The sequence below is a fragment of the Astyanax mexicanus genome, chromosome 8 (assembly GCF_023375975.1).
Source record: "Astyanax mexicanus isolate ESR-SI-001 chromosome 8, AstMex3_surface, whole genome shotgun sequence".
NCBI lineage: Eukaryota > Metazoa > Chordata > Actinopteri > Characiformes > Acestrorhamphidae > Astyanax > Astyanax mexicanus.
The window spans coordinates 1,970,001-1,995,049 of record NC_064415.1 but is presented as its reverse complement, the minus strand read 5'-3'; the positions used below and the strand labels follow the sequence as shown (position 1 = coordinate 1,995,049).

General features: G+C 34.1%; 1 protein-coding gene and 1 long non-coding RNA gene across 45 annotated transcripts in view; one reads left to right on the top strand and one right to left on the bottom strand.

Annotated features, from left to right (window-relative positions):
* sorcs2 (sortilin-related VPS10 domain containing receptor 2) overlaps nt 1-25,049 on the top strand; it is a 313,031-nt gene that overhangs the window by 165,764 nt on the left and 122,218 nt on the right. For all 44 annotated transcript variants that reach the window (XR_007440400.1, XR_007440398.1, XR_007440391.1 and 41 more), the window contains one exon: nt 11,320-11,419. Coding sequence is in view for 5 of the 44 variants with exons in the window: in XM_049482681.1 (XP_049338638.1) it covers nt 11,320-11,419 (100 nt within the window). In the remaining 39 variants the exon portion in view is untranslated. The remainder of the gene's footprint in view (nt 1-11,319; nt 11,420-25,049) is intronic.
* LOC125803927 (uncharacterized) overlaps nt 23,434-25,049 on the bottom strand; it is a 100,228-nt gene continuing 98,612 nt past the window's right edge. The window contains exon 2 of the long non-coding RNA XR_007440413.1: nt 23,434-23,811. This is a non-coding gene — a long non-coding RNA (uncharacterized LOC125803927). The remainder of the gene's footprint in view (nt 23,812-25,049) is intronic.

Genomic DNA, 25,049 nt, shown 5'->3' with positions numbered 1-25,049 from the left:
AAACATTTAATTATTTTATGATAACAATAAATAAAAGACAAAAATAGATAAACATAAAATAGAATAAGTATAATAAACAAAATCATAATTAAACTTTGTTTAATTAAAAAAATAGGATCAAAAGATGAGAAGGTTAATACAAATAAAGTGAAAATGAAGCGAAAACTAACTTAATAACAGTGCAGTAAAAATAAAATAAATTAATTTATCAAATAATAATAATAATAATAAAAAATATAGTAATAAAATAAACTAAACTAATCAAAATACAGGGGTTGGAGAATGAAACTGAAACACCTGTCATCATTTTAGTGTGGGATTTTAGGTTTCGTGGCTAAATTGGAGCAGCCTGGTGTTCAATCTTCATTAATTACACATTATTGCACCAGTAAGAGCAGAGTGTGAAGGTTCAATTAGCAGGGTAAGAGCACAGTTCTATAGTGAAAGTATGAGTACTGTATCCTAATTCAACTCAATTAAAAGAGCAGAAACTGTTCTATAGTGAAAGTATGAGTACTGTATCCTAATATAACTCAATTAAAAGAGCAGAAACTGTGCTATAGTGAAAGTATGAGTACTGTATCCTAATATAACTCAATTAAAAGAACAGAAACTGTTCTATAGTGAAAGTATGAGTACTGTATCCTAATATAACTCAATTAAAAGAGAGGAAACTGTGCTATAGTGAAAGTATGAGTACTGTATCCTAATATAACTCAATTAAAAGAGAGGAAACTGTGCTATAGTGAAAGTATGAGTACTGTATCCTAATTTAACTCAATTAAAAGAGCAGGAAGTGTAATATAGTGAAAGTATGAGTACTGTATCCTAATCTAACTCAATTAAAAGTACAGAAACTGTGCTATAGTGAAAGTATGAGTACTGTATCCTAATCTAACTCAATTAAAAGAACAGAAACTGTTCTATAGTGAAGGTATGAGTACTGTATCCTAATTCAACTCAATGAAAAGAACAGAAACTGTTCTATAGTGAAAGTATGAGTACTGTATCCTAATATAACTCAATTAAAAGAGCAGAAACTGTGCTATAGTGAAAGTATGAGTACTGTATCCTAATTTAACTCAATTAAAAGAGCAAGAAGTGTAATATAGTGAAAGTATGAGTACTGTATCCTAATATAACTCAATTAAAAGAGAGGAAACTGTGCTATAGTGAAAGTATGAGTACTGTATCCTAATCTAACTCAATTAAAAGTACAGAAAGTGTGATGTAGTGAAAGTATGAGTACTGTATCCTAATCTAACTCAATTAAAAGAGCAGAAACTGTTCTATAGTGAAAGTATGAGTACTGTATCCTAATTCAACTCAATTAAAATAACAGAAACTGTTCTATAGTGAAAGTATGAGTACTGTATCCTAATTCAACTCAATTAAAAGAGCAGAAACTGTTCTATAGTGAAAGTATGAGTACTGTATCCTAATTCAACTCAATTAAAATAACAGAAACTGTTCTATAGTGAAAGTATGAGTACTGTATCCTAATATAACTCAATTAAAAGAGATGAAACTGTGCTATAGTGAAAGTATGAGTACTGTATCCTAATATAACTCAATTAAAAGAGCAGAAACTGTGCTATAGTGAAAGTATGAGTACTGTATCCTAATATAACTCAATTAAAAGAGCAGAAACTGTGCTATAGTGAAAGTATGAGTACTGTATCCTAATCTAACTCAATTAAAAGTACAGAAAGTGTGATGTAGTGAAAGTATGAGTACTGTATCCTAATCTAACTCAATTAAAAGAGAGGAAACTGTTCTATAGTGAAAGTATGAGTACTGTATCCTAATTTAACTCAATTAAAAGAGCAGGAAGTGTAATATAGTGAAAGTATGAGTACTGTATCCTAATTTAACTCAAATGAAAGTGCAGAAAGAGTGATATAGTGAAAGTATGAGTACTGTATCCTAATCTAACTCAATTAAAAGAGAGGAAACTGTTCTATAGTGAAGGTATGAGTACTGTATCCTAATCTAACTCAAATAAAAGTGCAGAAAGTGTAATATAGTGAAAGTATGAGTACTGTATCCTAATTCAACTCAATTAAAAGAGCAGGAAGTGTAATATAGTGAAAGTATGAGTACTGTATCCTAATTTAACTCAGTTAAAAGTACAGAAAGTGTGATGTATTGAAAGTATGAGTACTGTATCCTAATATAACTCAATTAAAAGAGCAGAAACTGTTCTATAGTGAAAGTATGAGTACTGTATCCTAATATAACTCAAATAAAAGTGCAGAAAGTGTAATATAGTGAAAGTATGAGTACTGTATCCTAATATAACTCAAATAAAAGTGCAGAAAGTGTAATATAGTGAAAGTATGAGTACTGTCTCCTAATATAACTCAATTAAAAGAGCAGGAAGTGTAATATAGTGAAAGTATGAGTACTGTATCCTAATATAACTCAATTAAAAGAGCAGGAAGTGTAATATAGTGAAAGTATGAGTACTGTATCCTAATCTAACTCAATTAAAAAAGAGCAGAAAGTGTGATGTAGTGTTATTATGGGAGGTTTGAGTTGTGAGTTAAAGTGTTTCAGTAGAGTGTAGGTTGAATATTAAAGCTGAATCTGGCGTATCTGTGTGTGTTGTCGTACCGGATGCAGAGTGGAGCACTCACTGTCACTCTAAATCAAACCTCACCCATCAACCCTGCCCTCTGTATTAACCAAGCTCTCGCGCTATTGGTCCACACGGAGGAGCCGAGGGGTCCCGGGGGGACGCTGATCAGAGTGGACATCATGTCACTCCATGACAGAAAATAGAGAGAGAGAGAGAGAGAGAGAGAGAGAGAGAGAGAGAGAGAGAGAGATGGAATGATGAGGGCCGAGCTCTTAACGGCTCTCAGTATAAACATCCTCGAGGACGTTCCCTCTGATATCTGCTCTGATAATGAGGACAGATGAAGAGCAGGAGCACCGAGGAATATCTAACATCTAATACTCTATAAAATACGCATTTAATACTAAAACAGTCTGCTTATTTATTTTATCTTTATCTTATTAATTTAACTTTATTACTGCAGTTTTCTTCTCCTGTCAGATTAACTCTAATTCTTCTCTTCTCTGCTGAAACTGAGTCTCAGTTCTTAATCATGTTAATCTGAGCTAAAGGCTAAAGCTGCTGTTTCCATGTGGGTCAGCCAGACGTCTTCCTGTAGCAGTTTTTTTTCTGTGTGTAGGAAACAGTAATCACCGCTCTCTGACTTCATCTGTAATTTCTCTAAAGAAAAGAAAGAACTTCTACTTAAACAGAGTTCTCTGTGTTTCTGTGTCTTTTTCTAGTTATATTCTACTTTTATAGTCTGTTCTAACACTGCTTGTAAATTGTATTTTTTTATCTCATTAATTTCCGAGGCTCAGTTTATTTCCATTTTTATGGACCAGCTGTACACTGTTCACAATGGCTTGCTGTTAACACCCCTAATTCTTTTTGCAATACAAATATGTGTATTTTAAGTTTCCGCCCTTAAAATTGAGTTAGATTGATTAGGATGCAGTACCCATACTTTCACTATTGTACAGTTTCTGCTTTTTTAGTTGAGTAGAATAAAATACAGCCCCCATACTCTAACTATAGTACTGTTTTTTTCTTTTATTTGAGTTATACTGAGACGCATTAACCACGGTTTTACTATAGTACAGTTTCAGCTCTATAAATTGAATAAGATTTTAATACACTAAGTATACTTTCCCTCTAACACAGTTTATGCTCTTTTAATTGTGTTAGAGATACAATACCCATGTTTTTACAAAAGTTTAGTTTCTAGTTGTTTAATTGAGTTAAATTGTGACAAGCACCCCTACTTTTACTGTAATTCCCATATTTGTACTATAGTACAATTAGATTGTAATACATTTCTTGTATTCTCATTATAGTACAGACTGTAACACAGTACCTGTATATTCACTGAAGTACAGTTTCTGCTCTTTTTATTGAGTTAGATTGTAATACACTACTCATATTTTCACTTTAGTGCAGTTTCTACTATTTTCATGTAGTCAGACTGTAACAGAGTGCCTGTACATTCACTGTAGCGCAGTTTCTGATCTTTTCGTTGAGTTTGATTATGATACAGTACTTATACTTTTACTAAAAGTACAGATTCAGTTTTTTTTTAATTGAGTTGAAATTTAATATAGACCCTCATACTTTCACTTTACTAGTGTTGTATTTTTTTCTTGGTGCTGACTTCTGTCTCAACCAGACATTTAGATTTCTCTAAATGGGTCAGTGAAGCAGTGAAGAGAACACTGGATCTTCTTGACGTCTGCTGTTCAGCAACGTACCAGTTCTTGTAGACGTAGTTTGCAGAAGAAAGGAGTCTCAGAGATCGTTATTGCAGGAAGATGTTAGCTTTATTTAGATAGTTGTTCAAAGCTAGACTCTAAACAATGGTCCAGCCTTAGTACAGCCTTACGGCTCTCTCCCAACTCATCTGAACTCTACTGACCCTCCAGCCCCAAGTAAATAGTCTTAGGTAGTGGGGGAGGGGCAGGATGTATTACTCCTTTGCTTTCTGTGCTTTCATTTGAGTTACACAATAATATAGTATGCATACGTTCACTGTAGTACATCTTCTACTCTTTTAATTGGCTTAGATTGTAATAGAGTACTCATACTTTCACTATGGTACAGTATCTCTGCCCTTTTAGTTGAGTTAGACTGTGATACAGCACCTGCACCTCACTATAGAGCAGTTTCTGACTGAAGTCATCGGACGCGACTTTCTCGTCTTGCCTGTTTGATTCCTTTGTCATCCCTCTCTTTACTTATTCCTCTTTTACTCTGCAGCCGCTATGCTCTCTCTCTCTCTCTCTTGCCCTGTCTCTCTGTCTCACTATTAGCTCTGGCAGCTAATCGGCGGCGTGAAATGAGCCATCCGATTAAGTTAGCGTCATTAGCGTACACGTTTGCCAATTGGAGCACAGCACCGCTGCACAATCCTTCAAATTAGCTTTATTAGTTATATAATGTTCCTCTGAGGCCCCTGACATTCTCTCTCTCTCTCTCTCTCTCTCTCTCTCTCTCTCTCTCTCTCTCTGAAAGGATTGAGTTAATGAGTGTGCTGATCCTGATGCTTGTTCCAGCCAGTCCGCTGATGACCTCCGTAGAGTTTGTCTCCGCTCTGTGAGAGTTGTCTTTGTCTGACAGACTGCTTTATTCCAGCTAATCACCCGTGCAGTACCGCGCTAAACGCTAAGCTGGGACCTGACTGTGCTAATGCTCTGTGGGCGGATCGATTCTGGAGTATAACTGCATTCAATACTGATGGAAAAGCACCTGAGGCGCATCGCTATTGCTGTCTTGCACCCCAACAAAAGTGTATTTTTGAACCTTCCACATCCATTGTTTAAATAGTAGCAGATCTTCTGAATATATCTACACTGATGGGCGTGGTGTTCTGGAAATGAGGTGTGTTCAGGTACATTTCTGGAGTTTTATCTTGTTTATCTTGGTAACAGAAAACACAGGAGCTCCACTGACTGAATACAACCTAGACAGACGCCAACAGTCAGACGTTCATCGCTATCTCGGTAACACAGGCGCTGCGCCGAGCCGAGCGTACACCCCCACTTATTACACACACATGAACACACAGCAGCACAAACCCAACTTTTACACCAACAATAAACAGAATAGTAAATAAAATAACATTGCTGTTCCTTTCTTTTAGTAAACTTTACTTCATTTATTTTTACTGAATCAATCCTTTCTTTTAGTAAACTTTACTTCCTTTATTTTTACTGAATCAATCCTTTCTTTTAGTAAACTTTACTTCCTTTATTTTTACTGAATCAATTCTTTCTTTTAGTAAACTTTACTTCCTTTATTTTTACTGAATCAATCCTTTCTTTTAGTAAACTTTACTTCATTTATTTTTACTGAATCAATTCTTTCTTTTAGTAAACTTTACTTCATTTATTTTACTGAATCAATCCTTTCTTTTAGTAAACTTTACTTCATTTATTTTTACTGAATCAATTCTTTCTTTTAGTAAACTTTACTTCATTTATTTTACTGAATCAATCCTTTCTTTTAGTAAACTTTACTTCATTTATTTTTACTGAATCAATCCTTTCTTTTAGTAAACTTTACTTCATTTATTTTACTGAATCAATCCTTTCTTTTAGTAAACTTTACTTCCTTTATTTTTACTGAATCAATCCTTTCTTTTAGTAACTTTACTTCATTTATTTTACTGAATCAATTCTTTCTTTTAGTAAACTTTACTTCCTTTATTTTTACTGAATCAATCCTTTCTTTTAGTAAACTTTACTTCCTTTATTTTTACTGAATCAATCCTTTCTTTTAGTAAACTTTACTTCCTTTATTTTTACTGAATCAATCCTTTCTTTTAGTAAACTTTACTTCCTTTATTTTTACTGAATCAATCCTTTCTTTTAGTAACTTTACTTCATTTATTTTACTGAATCAATTCTTTCTTTTAGTAAACTTTACTTCCTTTATTTTTACTGAATCAATCCTTTCTTTTAGTAAACTTTACTTCCTTTATTTTTACTGAATCAATCCTTTCTTTTAGTAAACTTTACTTCCTTTATTTTTACTGAATCAATTCTTTCTTTTAGTAAACTTTACTTCCTTTATTTTTACTGAATCAATCCTTTCTTTTAGTAAACTTTACTTCCTTTATTTTTACTGAATCAATTCTTTCTTTTAGTAAACTTTACTTCCTTTATTTTTACTGAATCAATTCTTTCTTTTAGTAAACTTTACTTCATTTATTTTACTGAATCAATCCTTTCTTTTAGTAAACTTTACTTCATTTATTTTTACTGAATCAATCCTTTCTTTTAGTAAACTTTACTTCATTTATTTTTACTGAATCAATCCTTTCTTTTAGTAAACTTTACTTCCTTTATTTTTACTGAATCAATCCTTTCTTTTAGTAAACTTTACTTCCTTTATTTTTACTGAATCAATTCTTTCTTTTAGTAAACTTTACTTCCTTTATTTTTACTGAATCAATTCTTTCTTTTAGTAAACTTTACTTCCTTTATTTTACTGAATCAATCCTTTCTTTTAGTAAACTTTACTTCATTTATTTTACTGAATCAATCCTTTCTTTTAGTAAACTTTACTTCATTTATTTTTACTGAATCAATCCTTTCTTTTAGTAAACTTTACTTCATTTATTTTACTGAATCAATCCTTTCTTTTAGTAAACTTTACTTCATTTATTTTTACTGAATCAATCCTTTCTTTTATTAAACTTTACTTCATTTATTTTTACTGAATCAATCCTTTCTTTTAGTAAACTTTACTTCATTTATTTTTACTGAATCAATCCTTTCTTTTAGTAAACTTTACTGCATTTCTGCATACAATATTACCTAATTACAATTTCTTAATTTATACAATATTACTCTATTTTATGATACATACTATATGTAATTTATGATACATAATATATTATAATTCCTGAAATTTAAATATTTTTAGTTAAAACACCCATATTACACTGTCTCAACACATGGATGGCATGTATTCTGGTGATTCTGTATCTACTGTAGCTGTAGATTAATTACAGAGCAGTATGTTAAAGTTGTGTGAAAGTGTTTTTCGGTTCTGTATAGAAGCATATTTGTTATTTGGTAATACAGGGCTGTGATTGGCCGTAGAGATCATGTTCAGTGATGGTTCAGATCTGCTGATCAGGACCTCCAGAGACGAGTCCCACCTCTGCCCTCTCGCTTCCCTCTTACTGCCGAGACAGTCTGAGCTCTGTACTGTCTGATATAACCAGTCCTGACAGCTCTACCACTTTATCTCTCTACCTCTCTCTCTATCTCTCCCTCTCTCTCTCTCTATCTTTCTCTCTGTGATCTTTCTGTCTGTTCTGTAGGTTAAACAGCTCTACTCTACTCTTCATCTTTGTGTGTTTTAACACTCTGTGGTCCCTATTGTAGTGATCTATAATCAAGCTCTCAATCTATGCACTCTGTAGCTTGATTTAGGGTGTGTCAGTGTGTCTTTGCTATCATAATGACAGGAAAAGTATACACAGCTCAAAGCAAGCAAAAAGCATGTACTAATTCTCTTCATTATTAATGGGTGTGGTTAATTTTGGGTGTAACGTGAAACAAACCAATTAGTGTGTCACTTGCTCATCATTCCCCTTAAGAGTCAGGCGCACTCACCTGTGTTTGGTAGAGAATGATGGTATTGGTTGATAATGATGGTGTTTGGTAGGAGAATTACGGGGTTTGGTAGGGTAATGATGGTATTTGTAAGAAGAATGATTGTGTTTGGATGGAGAATGATGGTATTAAGTTAGTGATTATAGTGTTTGGAAGGAGAATGGTGATATTAAGTTAGTAATTATAGTGTTTGGTAGGAGAATAATTGTGTTTGGAAGGAGAATGATGGTATTAAGTTCATAATTATAGTGTTTGGAAGGAGATTGATGGTGTTTGGTGGGAGATTGATGGTGTTTGGAAGGAGAATGATATTAGTTAGTTAATAATGTTAATAATGATGGTATTAGCTTAATAATGATGGTGTTTTTAACGAAAATAATGGTGTTTGGAAGGAGAATGATGGTATTAGGTTAATAATGATGGTGTTTGGAAGGAGAATGATGGTATTAGGTTAATAATGATGGTGTTTGGAAGGAGAATGATGGTATTAAGTTAATAACGATGGTGTTTGGAAGGAGAATGATGGTAATAAGTTAATAATGATGGTGTTTGGAAGGAGAATGATGGTAATAAGTTAATAATGATGGTGTTTGGAAGGAGAATGATGGTATTAGGTTAATAACGATGGTGTTTGGAAGGAGAATGATGGTATTAGGTTAATAATGATGGTGTTTGGAAGGAGAATGATGGTATTAGGTTAATAATGATGGTGTTTGGAAGGAGAATGATGGTATTAGGTTAATAATGATGGTGTTTGGAAGGAGAATGATGGTAATAAGTTAATAATGATGGTGTTTGGAAGGAGAATGATGGGATCAGGTTAATAATGATGGTGTTTGGAAGGAGAATGATGGTAATAAGTTAATAATGATGGTGTTTGGAAGGAGAATGATGGTAATAAGTTAATAACGATGGTGTTTGGAAGGAGAATGATGGTATTATGTTAATAACGATGGTGTTTGGAAGGAGAATGATGGTATTAGGTTAATAATGATGGTGTTTGGAAGGAGAATGATGGTATTAGGTTAATAATGATGGTGTTTGGAAGGAGAATGATGGTATTAGGTTAATAACGATGGTGTTTGGAAGGAGAATGATGGTATTAGGTTAATAACGATGGTGTTTGGAAGGAGAATGATGGTATTAGGTTAATAATGATGGTGTTTGGAAGGAGAATGATGGTATTAGGTTAATAACGATGGTGTTTGGAAGGAGAATGATGGTATTAGGTTAATAATGATGGTGTTTGGAAGGAGAATGATGGTTGGTATTAAGTTAATAACGATGGTGTTTGGAAGGAGAATGATGGTATTAAGTTAATAACGATGGTGTTTGGAAGGAGAATGATGGTATTAGGTTAATAATGATGGTGTTTGGAAGGAGAATGATGGTAATAAGTTAATAATGATGGTGTTTGGAAGGAGAATGATGGTATTAAGTTAATAATGATAGATGGCAGGTGTGTGTTTTGACCTGGGTGTAAAGTCAGGCCGGTGTTTTCTGCTGTTGGGGTGTTTAATAATGCCAGGCTGAGTGATGGTGTTTGGAGAGTAAATGTGATTGGCCGTGACGTTGCCAGATTCTGCTCAAGCTGCTCCGGCCTGTCAGCAGCAATTACCTCCGTACCCTCTCCTGTTTAACTCCACTGCCCTGAGAAACCTCTCCTAGAACCTCCATCACTCCCAGCATGCTTTATCTCCCCCTCGCTGCCACTCTGGAGCTGGAGAAGCTCCGTACGATTAGATCTGACGCCGCTCCTTAGAGAAAACCACGACTACAGCTTACCATCGCCTGCTGAACACGTCTTACTGATCCGGACAGGAGCACAGAGCAGTTTAACACCTCAACTTCAGATATTTATATATTATAACCGGGTCCTACAGTCTCATAGTTTATATGTTTGAGAAATATACTGGATCTCAGACCCTCAGAGTTAAATAACTGTTGTCTGATTTTTAAATTTGAGCATTTTTGGCTCTTTAAGATCTTTAAAACTTTTAACAGATAAAACACTTTCTCATTCAGTGTTTTTATTATTATAGTGAAGTGAAGTGATCCAGTAACTTAAAAATGTTAAACAAACCAAAATACTCTGTGAAGCTTTTAGATAAAACAGAGGAAACTCCTGCTCTTCCTTTCCTGGGGTGGTCCTGATGAGTGCCAGTTCCATCATTATAATGTTTTCAATGATCTTTGGAGTGACTACACTTGTGTATACTTTCAAAGTTCTTGAAATTCTTCTTTTCAGATTAACTGACCTTCATTTACTCTTAAAGTATGTATTTCTCTACTTGTTGATAATTTCTTGTTTATATTACTATTTATAGGTTTATGTTTGAGTAAAATGAACATTGTTGTTTTATTCTATGAACTACAGACAACATTTCTCCCAAATTCCAAATAAAAATATTCTCATTTAGAGCATTTATTTACAGAAAATGAGAAATGGCTGAAATAACAAAAAAGATGCAGAGCTTTCAGACCTCAAATAATGCAAAGAAAACAAGTTCATATTCATAAAGTTTTAAGAGTTCAGAAATCAATATTTGGTGGAATAACCCTGATTTTAATCAAAGCTTTCCACCAGTCTTACACACTGCTTTTGGATAACTTTATGCTGCTTTACTCCTGGTGTAAAAATTCAAGCAGTTCAGTTTGGTGGTTTGATGGTTTTCAATTTGGTAAAATCAAAGAAACTCTGTAGTACTTGAACTCCTGTGTTCTCTACAGCAGTGTTGTAGAGAATGCTCATGGTAAATGAGAGTGTTTAAAAAGGAAATTATAATAAAAAATAAAGTGATATAAAGGTCTGGTATAAAGATGTTAAGCAGGAGGTTTATATTACGCAATCAGAAGAGCCGAGCGGTGTTTACTGAAGAGTCTGAGATCTGCCGCAGGTGTGGATGAAAACCGCAGTGTTTAAAAAAACCATTTCTGTTCTGCTGACGGTAAATTAGAAGCAGAGAGATGATTCCTCGGGCCGAGCGGCGCTGAGTCATACCTCTGTTGTTGCTTATTTCAATAATTATGTATTTAGCATAATTGAGGGCTGAGGATATGATTCAGAATAAACAAGCAGCTACGAAGAACTGAGTTATTTAACTCTCTCTCTCTCTCTTTATTTCTCTTTTTCTCCAGGTCCGGTGATTATGGCACCACCTATACCAAGCTCAACCTGATGCCTGGAACCACCATCATAGTCACCAACTTCTACATCTGCCCCAGTAACAAGAAAAAGGTAGGAAATTAGCAACAATTTGTGAAGTACAGGTGCATCTCAAAAAAAAATTAATATTACTAAAAATGTACTGTATTTCAGTAGTTTAGTCGTGAAAATGTGGAACTCATATATAACTTTATATGAGACCAATTGGTTTTGGAAAGCAGTGTGGGCAGTGTGCCAAGTCCTGCTGGAAAATGAAATCCGCATCTCCATAAAAGTTGTTATCAGCAGAGGGAAGCTGTAAGATATGAAGTGCTGTAAGATTTTGTGGGAAAACAAAACTGCTCTGACTTTAGACTTGATAATAAAACACAGTGGATCAACACCAGCAGATGACAGACATGACTCTCCAAACCATCACTGATCATCAGTAAATTTTACATTTCATTTAAAGTAAATCAAGGGATCAGAGTCTGGAGGAAGAGTGGAGACACACACAGTCCAAACTGCTCGAGGTCTAGTGTGAAGTTTCCACCAATCAGTGATGGTTTATGGATGTGTGGATTTCATTTTCCAGCAGGACTTGGCACACTGCCCACACTACTGCCAAAAGTACAAATTGGTCTTATTATATAATATTCAAATTTTCTGAGACAATGATTTTTGGGTTTTTATTGTCTGTAAGCCATAATTAATAATCAACAATAAAAAAGATGAATGTACATTCATTATATAAAATATACAGTTATAATATATGAGTTTCAACTAAATTACTGAAATAAAGTAACTTTTCAATGATATAAAATTTTTTGAGATGCACTAGTGTGTTTAGTGGAGAATGATTATGTATCTTTTGTATAAGATGATTGTGTGTATGTGTGTGTTTGTGTGATGGTGTGTGTGTGATGGTGTGTGTTTTAGTGTGTGTGTGCGTGTGTGTGTGTGTGTGTGTGTGTGTAATTGAATTATCCTGACTCAGGGCAGGGTACAAACGGCTCTTTGTGAGGGGGATCAATGTGTGTGATCAGCTCACTCTGACATGTGATTACACACACACACACACACACACACACTAAAACACACAGTAAAACACACACACACACACACACACGATTAGACACGTACACACACAGACATGCTGTCAACCTCTGTCTGTCTGGCATCTCTTCTAAAGGTCAGACACAGATCAATAACACACATCGCTTAGAGGTGATACACACACACACACACACACACACACACATATACACACACACACACACACATATACACACACACACACATATACACACACACACACATATACACACACACACACACACACACACTGTCAATTTACAAACACAGGCTCATGTTAGCATTTGATAGCATGTTAGTTAAGCTAACTGCTACCTGAGATCTTTTAGAATTCTTACATGCACTCATTATATGTATATGGTCATGTGATGTGTTATTTGCTTTATCATTGGCTGTTATTTGCAGATATAAGTACTAGAGAGTACTAGAGATCCAGACTTGAGTAAAAGTACAGTGCTCTATTAAAAAAAGTCACTTGAATAGATGTTAAAGTGTTCCTTAAGCTCCACACTTAAGTGGAAGAAGTAAAGTATTTAACGTTTTGGACCCTATCTTACACCCTTGGTAAGGTACTTAGATATGCTCATTGCTATCTTACACCCTACCTTCCTCCTGTCTGGTTTAAACTGCAGCAGATCTTCTGAATATATCTACACTGATGGGCGTGGTGTTCTGGAAATGAGGTGTGTTCAGGTACATTTCTGGAGTTTTATCTTGTTTATCTTGGTAACAGAAAACACAGGAGCTCCACTGACTGAATACAACCTAGACAGACGCCAACAGTCAGACGTTCATCGCTATCTTGTCAGCAGTGCACAAACCCAACTTTTCCATCAACAATAAACAGAATAGTAAATAAAATAACATTGCTGTTCCCGTAAATGAGCTGCTGGAGCTCCTTCACAGCGTCAACCAGCAGCTCAGTTTCCTCTGCTGAGAAGAGTTTGTTGAACACGTCCAGGTAGCTGCACCGTTACAATAGCAATCCACCAAAGTCAGAGATCACCTGATCTACTCTTAAAGAGAATGATGAGACCCATGATTAATTAAGAGAATTAATACATGACTTTTGCGCATTTCGAGCAGTGCAAGGTGTACTTTTCCTGTCGTTACGATAGCAAAGACACACTGACCTGCTCTAAATCAAGCTTCAGGGTTCGCGGTTGACGGCTTGGCTGCAGATTACTGAAATAGGGCCCATTTTGTACTTAGGTATTGCATGTAGTTTATTGTAAAGTGTAATATTGAAGTTATTTCGTTTTTGAAAGACAGAACGGAAGCAGTGAGCTCTTCTTATAAGATTATCTTGATTTCCTGATTTACTCAAACCCTATACTCCATATACTCTATAGTCAGTAAAACTCCAGTAGAGTACAGATACAGTATTTTAGTACTTCAGTACTTAAGTACAGTAGTAAAATAAATCTGCAGTACTTTCTTATTATACATCTCTGAGTATTTTACATTTGTATTATGGCTGTTTAGAGTAGTCATGTGCTGTGTTATCTGATTTCTCATTGGCTGTTGTCTAAAGTGGTCATGTGATAGTGTAGTATCTGCACTTTTGAAATAAGAGGTAATCTGGTGTATTATCTGTAATTTTATTGGTTAGTTGGGTGTTTGATGTGGTCATGTGGTGCGATTTTTGTGTATTTCTTTGGATCTGATGCTGTGATGTTTTTGTAGTTCTGCTGGAGATCAGGTGCGCACCTCTTGGAGGTGTTACGGCGGTGTGATCACAGTTCGGGGGAAGGGAGAGAGGAGTTTAAGGAAGCAGTTTAATTTCCACCGGCGGAGATTCGGCTTCCTTTTGTCTGCTGTTATCAGAGCCCCTCCCCCTGTGCCGGGCGTTAGTAATTATGGGGGCGGGATTGGTCAGGACTGAGAGATAGCGGCGCCATTCATTAATGTGAAACGACCTTCAGAATGAGAACGAGATGACGGGAGAGAGAGAGAAAGAGTCTTTCTCTTACATTTGAGCTTAAATGTACTGATTTAGAGAACTACATAAAAAAACACAGCTTCTTTAAAAGGCTCTTTAGTTATAAAACAGTATTTCTGTAGAGAAGAATAACAGCTTAAAGACGGACTCTCACAATCCGTCTATCATTCGTTCATCAATAAATCAACCTTTATTTAAACTCGGAGTACAGAGACGGGATTGGCAATTTTTTTTATTAAATAAATAAAAAAACAGCATTTTAATAAGATAAGATATTATGAAAAAGATGTAAAACTAAGTTTACTAAATAAGGTAAAAATAATTTAAGAGTAGGAATCATAAAATCGTACAAAAAAAAACGATTAAAAAAGGTAATAAAACTATAAAATGTAACTGTAGATAGATAAATGTAAAAAAAGCAGCTAAAACAAACCAAAATTAAAAAGAAGTAAAACAGTGGCAGGCTGTCTGAAGGGGGTTAGATATTAATAATATTAGGCCAAGGATTGATCCTTGCGGGACACCTTTAGAGATGGGTGTCCCGCAAGGATCAGTCCTTGGCCCAATATTATTTAATATATACATTAATGATATTGTCACCGCCATAGTTGACCGCAAAATACATTTACAGTTCATGTGATATTCAACTGAGAATCTAAATAAAAAAATCCAAAATTCAATCAAGTCATTTCGTTTTTGAATATTATACCAAAAAACAAAGAACTCATTGTATTTTCTGTTTTTTATTTGATGATCCAAACAAAAATGAGACATTTAAAAAACGGATCAGAAGCCATTTCCAGATAGATTTTTCACCAGCGTATTATTATTCAGATTACCGTTCCACCTTAAATTCTCACTGCAGTAACACACAGACAGTCATCCTCCATTAGTAAAAAAAATTAAGTTTATTTTCTTTATTTCTGACCGGAATGTTCTGTATATATGTTTATTTTTTCGCAAAACCCATAAAATAAAATGAACCCGACCCGAGATTTTCAAGAGAATATTCTGCGGCGTCTTAATAAACCTTTAACTGATGAAGGATGACTGTCTGTGTTTTACTGTAGGGAGCATTTAAGGTGTAATGTCAATCCGAATAAGACACTGATGAAAAATATAAATACAAGCCATTATTTGTTTTTTGGTTTTATTTTCAAAAACGAAAAACGATTTTTTTATTTTCTGATTTTGATTCTCAGTTGAATATCAAATGAACGAATGATACACATTCATTTATCACAGACGGCTTTATGCAGATTTTAACTTTAATTGAATAAAATTGTAAACTACAGCAAATAAAACACAAAGCACATTTGTACTGAACAGATCACATATATTTAACATCAGTTCTTAGTGCATTTTGTAATATACCTGGTGTATAATAAATGATACAGTGATACAGTTGTAATACTCTTTATTAAATATATTATTATAATTTTACTGTAAGCATATTTAAAATATGGGGTTAAATACATGAAGTAGTTTAAATGTTTAAATGTTACTTAAGTATATTTTAAATAGTTCCATTTTAGTACAGTTAAGTACACTTAAGTACACAAAGAAGTTGTTCCATTTTAGCACTCTTTAAATATACTGATTAATAATAATGTGGCTAAAAGAACACTTTAGAGTAATATAGCATAATTATGGTTAGTATACTTTAATACACTTTTTTTTCACTAGGGAAAGTTTATGGATAGTGAGCCTTATAACCCAGTGCGCTTTATAGTGCGAAAAATACGATAATCATCTCCATTGTAAGGATGTTACAAATAACTGGATCAATTCAGGACATTCTTACTGGAGATAAAAGGTTTTCGTACAGCACAAGTGGTTTCTCTTCCTCTAATAAATGATGTAATGGTGAAAATACACACACACACACACACGCTCAAAGCTAGTATAATTAATAGCAGAGTGACCCTCATTATGTTTCTGACCTGTGGGATCAATAGTATTGATCAGCTGGGTTTTCTGTAATGGTGCTTTGTGGTAATTGGTGGTCGTTACTGTAATACTGACAGTAAAGTAGATCTAAGTGAACCTGAATTTATCAATGAGAAAATAAAACCAGCTCAGTTTCCTCTTTCTGTTCTGCTTTGTTCTACATTTTACACATTATTAATAATTCTACAACTTTTAAGACTATTATTTTGAAACACAAGTGCTATAAACCTTGCAGTCACCGCAAAGACCATCAAAAACTTTATAATGATGATGGAAATGGCACTCATCAGGATGGAGTAAACATACCCAACATGATAAACAGTCAAAGGGTCATACACAGACGAGGTGATATCAGAGGGCAGAAAAGAATCAGGATTAAAAAGGTACAAAAAGAAGGTCTGAATAAAAGAATGAGAGAATGAGAGAACCAACACCGGAAATGGATAAAGGTTTTGTAGAGTAGAAACCTAACAGTACCAATAACTGACGAGGAGTAGGTGTATTTATAGGGAGGTGAACAGGTGTAATCAATATTCCGGTGATGAGCTTCGTGGTAGTGCTGTGTGCAGTGTCATTCTGGATAGTCTGGAAGCTGGAGATCGCAGGTAGAGCGCGCTGTTGTTTGTGTGGAAATGGTTTCGTTTTCTGAGGATTTTTTGCAAATTATAGTACTGTGCAAAAGTTTTAGGCACCAAAAAAAATAAAAATACACTAATCCATATGAGAGTTTTTACCTGAAAAAAGCACCACATTTGAACATTTAAACAGGTGCAATTAAACATACATACAGTAAAACGGAACAAGGGATTCTCATTATTAGTATTAGAGAAATTGTTTTAATGTTATGGCCGATGGATGTACACTGAAAAAAAAATGATGCGTAAAATTTACTTTAAAAAACTTTCGTAACTTTCTACATTTGCTTTTTTTAAGTAAATTTAATTTCAGATCAATTTTAGTAACTTCAACTCGATTTCAAGACTTAAATAAGAGTAAATAAGTGAACTGAACTTCAGTCAATCCTTTCTTTTAGTAAACTTTACTTCATTTATTTTTACTGAATCAATCCTTTCTTTTATTAAACTTCATTTATTTTTACTGAATCAATCCTTTCTTTTAGTAAACTTTACTTCATTTATTTTTACTGAATCAATCCTTTCTTTTATTAAACTTTACTTCATTTATTTTTACTGAATCAATCCTTTCTTTTAGTAAACTTTACTTCATTTATTTTTACTGAATCAATCCTTTCTTTTAGTAAACTTTACTTCATTTATTTTTACTGAATCAATCCTTTCTTTTAGTAAACTTTACTTCATTTATTTTTACTGAATCAATCCTTTCTTTTAGTAAACTTTACTTCATTTATTTTTACTGAATCAATCCTTTCTTTTATTAAACTTTACTTCATTTATTTTTACTGAATCAATCCTTTCTTTTAGTAAACTTTACTTCATTTATTTTTACTGAATCAATCCTTTCTTTTATTAAACTTTACTTCATTTATTTTTACTGAATCAATCCTTTCTTTTAGTAAACTTTACTTCATTTATTTTTACTGAATCAATCCTTTCTTTTAGTAAACTTTACTTCATTTATTTTTACTGAATCAATCCTTTCTTTTAGTAAACTTTACTTCATTTATTTTTACTGAATCAATCCTTTCTTTTATTAAACTTCACTTCATTTATTTTTACTGAATCAATCCTTTCTTTTAGTAAACTTTACTTCATTTATTTTTACTGAATCAATCCTTTCTTTTAGTAAACTTTACTCCATTTATTTTTACTGAATCAATCCTTTCTTTTAGTAAACTTTACTTCATTTATTTTTACTGAATCAATCCTTTCTTTTATTAAACTTTACTTCATTTATTTTTACTGAATCAATCCTTTCTTTTATTAAACTTTACTTCATTTATTTTTACTGAATCAATCCTTTCTTTTATTAAACTTCACTTCATTTATTTTTACTGAATCAATCCTTTCTTTTAGTAAACTTTACTTCATTTATTTTTACTGAATCAATCCTTTCTTTTAGTAACTTTACTTCATTTATTTTTACTGAATCAATCCTTTCTTTTATTAAACTTTACTTCATTTATTTTTACTGAATCAATCCTTTCTTTTATTAAACTTTACTTCATTTATTTTTACTGAATCAATCCTTTCTTTTATTAAACTTTACTTCATTTATTTTTACTGAATCAATCCTTTCTTTTATTAAACTTCACTTCATTTATTTTTACTGAATCAATCCTTTCTTTTAGTAAACTTTACTTCCTTTATTTTTACTGAATCAATCCTTTCTTTTAGTTAACTTGAATTAATGTCTGCATACAATATTACCTAATTACAATTACTTCATTTATACAATATTACTATTTATAATTTTAGTTAAAACACACATTCAAATATTTACATAATCTCAAAAATGTATTTTGTAAACAGACCAAGTCTCACAGTCTCAACACATGGATGTGTTTAGTTCACTATAAATAATGTATTACATGCTATCCATGTGTTGAGACTGTGTGTTTTAACAAAAAATATAAAAATTTCAGGAATTATAATATATTATGTATCATAAATTATTTGAGTAATATTGTATGAATGAAGTAATTGTAATTAGGTAATATTGTTGCAGAAATTAAGTAAATTTTACTTAAAGTTACTTGAAGTAAAGTTTACTAAAAGAAAGGATTGATTCAGTAAAAATAAATGAAGTAAAGTTTAATAAAAGAAAGGATTGATTCAGTAAAAATAAATGAAGTAAAGTTTACTAAAAGAAAGGATTGATTCAGTAAAAATAAAGGAAGTAAAGTTTACTAAAAGAAAGGATTGATTCAGTAAAAATAAATGAAGTAAAGTTTACTAAAAGAAAGGATTGATTCAGTAAAAATAAATGAAGTAAAGTTTACTAAAAGAAAGGATTGATTCAGTAAAAATAAATGAAGTAAAGTTTACTAAAAGAAAGGATTGATTCAGTAAAAATAAATGAAGTAAAGTTTACTAAAAGAAAGGATTGATTCAGTAAAAATAAATGAAGTAAAGTTTACTAAAAGAAAGGATTGATTCAGTAAAAATAAATGAAGTAAAGTTTACTAAAAGAAAGGATTGATTCAGTAAAAATAAATGAAGTAAAGTTTACTAAAAGAAAGGATTGATTCAGTAAAAATAAATGAAGTAAAGTTTACTAAAAGAAAGGATTGACTGAAGTTCCGTTCTCTTATTTACTCTGTGTAACTCTATTTAAGTCTTGACTGATACACTGACTTTTTCAGTGTATATATATGTGTGTATACGTTTTTAAAAGTGTGTATATGTGTTTGTTAGGCACGTGTATATGGATGTGTCGTACACTGGAGTGATTGTGAGCGCTGTCTGGAAGCCGGGCTCTGAAATTGAATTCTGTGAGGCTAAACTTTGCTGGGTTTTAATCTGCGGCGGGTTTTAAAGAGCGATTAGCAGCGTTTATTTAACGTTCTCCAATCTCATTACAGAACACTGAGCTTAAATAATGAAAGCAAAGTGGGTTAGTAGATACACACACTTACACACACACACACACACACACACACACACACACACACACTGCAGTCTGCTAACTTGTTTTAAAAGTTTTGGAGTGTCGTCACTCTTTTAAAGCAGGGAAAAAGCCTGGAACATACGAGAACCTCGGTGTGAAGGACTGAGTTTATCTGAATCCTCTCAGAACTGAGAATTCTCCTTTTAGAGAGTAGATAAAATAACACAATATTCACACTAGGGGTGGGCGATATGGCTCTAAAATAATATCACGATATTTCAGGGTATTTTTGCGATAACGATATACTTGGCGATATAGGAAAACTAAAATAATTAATTCATTTCAGGAATATAGTATAATAGTATAACAGAATAATCATAATGTGGCAAAATAAATAATATAGCATAAAATAATATAATGCAGCAAATAATATTGCAGAATATTTAGTGCATGCATATAAACTGCAAACTAAAACAATTATACAATAAATACACCTAAAGCTTCACAGTAAATAATAGACTACTTTTAAGACAGAACAGCCCTATTATCACGATATGGATTTTTAATATCATGATATTTCTGTATCACGATATATTGTATACCATATAATATTGCCCACCCCTAATTCACTATATTCACAATATTAACAAAATTCTGTATAATTTGATTAGTTCTTCTCTTAATTTCTCTCAGAATCAGGATTCACTCTTAGAATTTACTTCACGACATAAATCACTTTATAAATCTAGTCTTAAAGCTCATTACTATTCCATGGCTTTTATGTTTTAATTGTTTTGTTCTTTTAAATTAGTTTTATTAGTGTTGTAGTTGATGTGTGTTAAATTATTCAGCACTTTGGTCGACTTGTTTTGTGTAAAATATGCTTTATATATACATTGACATGGTAACAGCCAGCGAATCATGTACCTGTATACGTTGGTTACGAGGTATTATCTTGTGAATAAGCTCAAATAAAACACTTAGTTGCCTCTATTTTAGTGATCTATAGCTGAAGCTGTCTTCCCTGCACCGTGCAGCTTTATTTAAGGCGTGTCAGTGTCAGTCTTCGCTGTCGTATCAACGGGAAAAGTACACTTTGCATGACACAAGTCATGTACCAATCTCTTAATTAATCATGGGTGTGTTTAATTTTGAGCGTAATGTGAAAATAAACCAGAAATAAATCAGAGTGTCTCTCAGTTGCTTATCATTCTTTTTAAGAGTAGATCAGGTGAGCTCTGACTTTGGTGGATTGCTATTTTAACGGTGCAGCTACCTGGACGTGTCTGAGCTGCTGGTTGACGCTGTGAAGGAGCTCCAGCAGCTCGTTTACGGGAACAGCAATGTTATTTTATTTACTATTCTGTTTATTGTTGATGTAAAAGTTGGGTTTGTGCACTGCTGTTGCCAAGATCGCGATGAGCGTCTGACTGTTGGCGTCTGTCTAGGTTGTATTCAGTCAGTGGAGCTCCTGTGTTTTCTGTTACCAAGATAAACAAGCAAAACTCCAGAAATGTACCTGAACACACCTCATTTCCAGAACACCACACCCATCAGTGTAGATATATTCAGAAGATCTGCTGCTGTTTAAACACTCTAAGAAATATAAGTACAGATTTGTACTTAAAAGAGTACAAAGCTTGTCGCTGGGGCTGTACCTTATATTGAGGCACAAAAAAGTACCTTTCAGTGAAAGTCCTTTTTTGTACCCATGGTTTTTGTGGCAGTAAAGATCATAAAGATTATAAACGTTATCATCAACTAAATATGGCTCAAAAACTTGATGATCCAAAATTGTCTGGCTTTCAAATAAAAAATGTGCTATTTAAATATATATTGTTCATTAGTACAGTGATGCAGAATACTGAATGTACCCTTTGGCTGGTTAAATGGTACAAATTTGTACTTATTGCTGTTAGAAATGACTTTGTACTTCAGAGGGAACAAATCTGACCCTGTAAAGACCAATATTGTACCTTTGAGGGTACAATTATAAAGAGTGTACCTTCGAGTACAAAAAAGTACTCATATCGTACCTCTGTTTTTTAGAGTGAACCAGGCAGGAGAAAAAGAGGAGTGAAAATAGGCTGTTGGTGGGGTTTAAGATAGCGATGAGCATGGCTAGAATTGTCTTTGAAAACAGTTCATCCTGGTTTTGTTGGAGTAACTGTCTCTTCTGTCTCTACTGTCTCTACTGTCCTGTCCAGAAGACATTCTAATAGAGTATGAAACTGTTACACCCTAGCCTTTGTCTGTCTTCTGTTTCTCCCTCGTTTGGTCTCTTGTGCTCCTGCCCCTCTGTTTTCCTGTCAGTGTTCCCAGCCATGTGCTATTGTTGTTTTTAGTATTTGTCTCCACCATAGCTCCGCCCCAGCCCTGCCCTATAGCATTAGTGTTCTCACCTGTGTCCTGTTTGTAACCCCGCCCCCTCGTCTTCCAAGCCCAGGTGTTTCTCACTCTCCTCCTGTATTTAAGCCCCTTTGTTTGAATGTTCAGTGTCGAGTCTTTTGTATTTTGTATCCTGTATCCGATATCCTTAGTCTGTATGTATCCTTGCTGCCCGTATGTTTCCTAGTCTTAGTTTCTTAGTCTGTGTTTGTTAGTTTGATATTCCACGTCTTGTTGTTTTGCGTTACCCGCGTTTTATTTGTTTTGATTTATCTTGTTTGTTTAAAATAAATATCTTTGCACTTACGTCCTCCTCCTCCTTCACACCCCAGCGTAACAGAAACATGGCTGTGAAGATTTGATTGCATTAAAGCGTAAAGAGCAGAAGTTTAGTGAGGTCAGGATGTTGGATGTCAGTTCTGGAAGGGTTAACGAATTTCCTCAGCGAGGTGAAAATGTTGTTATCTCCCAGAAAGTCGTTTAATCTTTATGTGAAGATAGAGCTTTTCTGTTTTCTCCTCAGAGAAGAAAGTCTGTCTCTGAGTGCTGGAGTAAAGCTGTAAAGTGCGGCGGGCGGCTGGCCTTGGCGCGGTGGTTTTTGTGCTGAGTGTGGGGCCGGGCGCGGTGTCCGCAGTGTTTCGGTGAGGAGCTTTAGCGGTTGGGTCTGATTGTAAGTGACGGATTGTTTGTAGCTGGGCTGTATTGAGGTCACGCTCTGTAATAACGCCCCTCTGTTCTGCTGCCGTCGCCAACTCTGATATACACACCATGCTGGCGTAAGCTCTCGCGCTCTGTCTCTCTCTCTCTCTCTCTCTTTCTTTCTCTCAAAAATATTAGGGTTTCTTGAGATATTTTCATTGACACAACTGCGAAACTCAGCATGCAGTTCTGTCTCAGGCAGATAAATAAATGACTACAGAGTGTTTTGCCACTAGAGGGTGTAAAAGTCTTTCCCAACTGCACTATAAAAAGGCTTACAGAGGATACTTTTGGGTAGTGTTCCTCCTGGTGAGAGATCATTGACCTTTAGACATAGAGACAATTTGGTTTTAATGTTAATTATATCTCTTTAAAACGTATTTAGTTTAAAAAAAAAGCTATTACTGGTAAAACCCAGGGATCTATCTTACGCCCTGCATAAGGCATGTTATGATGTTCATTACTATCTTACACCCCACCAGCACTCTATTTTCACTCCTTCCTCCTGCCTGGTTTAAATAGCAGCAGATCTTCTGAATATATCTACACTGATGGGCGTGGTGTTCTGGAAATGAGGTGTGTTCAGGTACATTTCTGGAGTTTTATCTTGTTTATCTTGGTAACAGAAAACACAGGAGCTCCACTGACTGAATACAACCTAGACAGACGCCAACAGTCAGACGTTCATCGCTATCTTGGCAACTTTTACATCAACAATAAACAGAATAGTAAATAAAATAACATTGCTGTTCCCGTAAATGAGCTGCTGGAGCTCCTTCACAGCGTCAACCAGCAGCTCAGTTTCCTCTGCTGAGAAGAGTTTGTTGAACACGTCCAGGTAGCTGCACCGTTACAATAGCAATCCACCAAAGTCAGAGCTCACCTGATCTACTCTTAAAGGGAATGATGAGCGAGGGACACTCTGATTGGTTTATTTCACGTCCAGATTTCTCAACAATCCAGCATATCAGCAATATACGAGTGTAGAGCAGGATCTACAGGCCCATCTGTAGCAACATCTGTGGGCACAATGCCCGTCCTAATGCCAGGCGTGGGCTGTAGAGGGGTTTAAAGATCTGTCCAGTGCATTTCATATATCTGTCATTCTGAAACAAGGTCACCAACTGCCGCCAAAATCCCACATACGCTCCAGCCAGGCATGATCAATCCATCTCAGAGCATCACATCCACACCCAGCCATCATCAATCTATCCCCAAGCTCCATCACCTCCATTCAGCCCTGATCAGATCCTCCCTCAGATAGCTTTAGCTCCGCCCAGCATCATTAATACCCGCCCACCTCAATCCATCTCCGATCAATCACGACTCACGCTTATCAGCTCTAGTGTTATATAACAGCATAAATATCATTTTACAACTAGGCACTATTGGCAATTTTGGGTTTATTACAAAGCTATCTAGAGTAAATTACAGATATACACTCTCTTAGAGACCACTGACTTTATTCTAATGTTATATAGAGTTAATTACAGGTAGACACACTCACTGTACACTGACTAAGTTTACTTGGGATTATTCTAATATTTTATAGAGTTAATTACAGGTAGACAATCACTGAACACTGACTTTATTCTAATGTTATATATTGTTAATTACAGCGAGATAATTTCACTAAACACTGATTTATTCTAATGTTACATAGATTAGATAGATTTATTTTAATGTTATATAGAGTTAATAACAGGTAGACACTCTCACTGTACACTGACTTTATTCTAATGTTATATAGAGTTAATTACAGGTAGACACTCTCACTGTACACTGACGTTATTCTAATGTTATATAGAGTTAATTACAGGTAGACACTCTCACTGTACACTGACTAAGTTTGTTTGGGATTATTCTAATGTTATATAGAGTTCATCACAGGTAAACACTCTCACTGATCACTGACTTTATTCTAATGTTATATAGAATTAATTACAGCTAGACACTCTCACTAAACACTCACTTTATTTGTGTTCATTTGTGTTTATTCTAATGTTATATAGATTTCATTACAAGCAGAACATCTCACTGATCACTGACTTTATTCTGAAGTTATATAGAGTTAATTACAGGTAGACACTCTCAGTGATCACTGACTTATGACTGCATAAA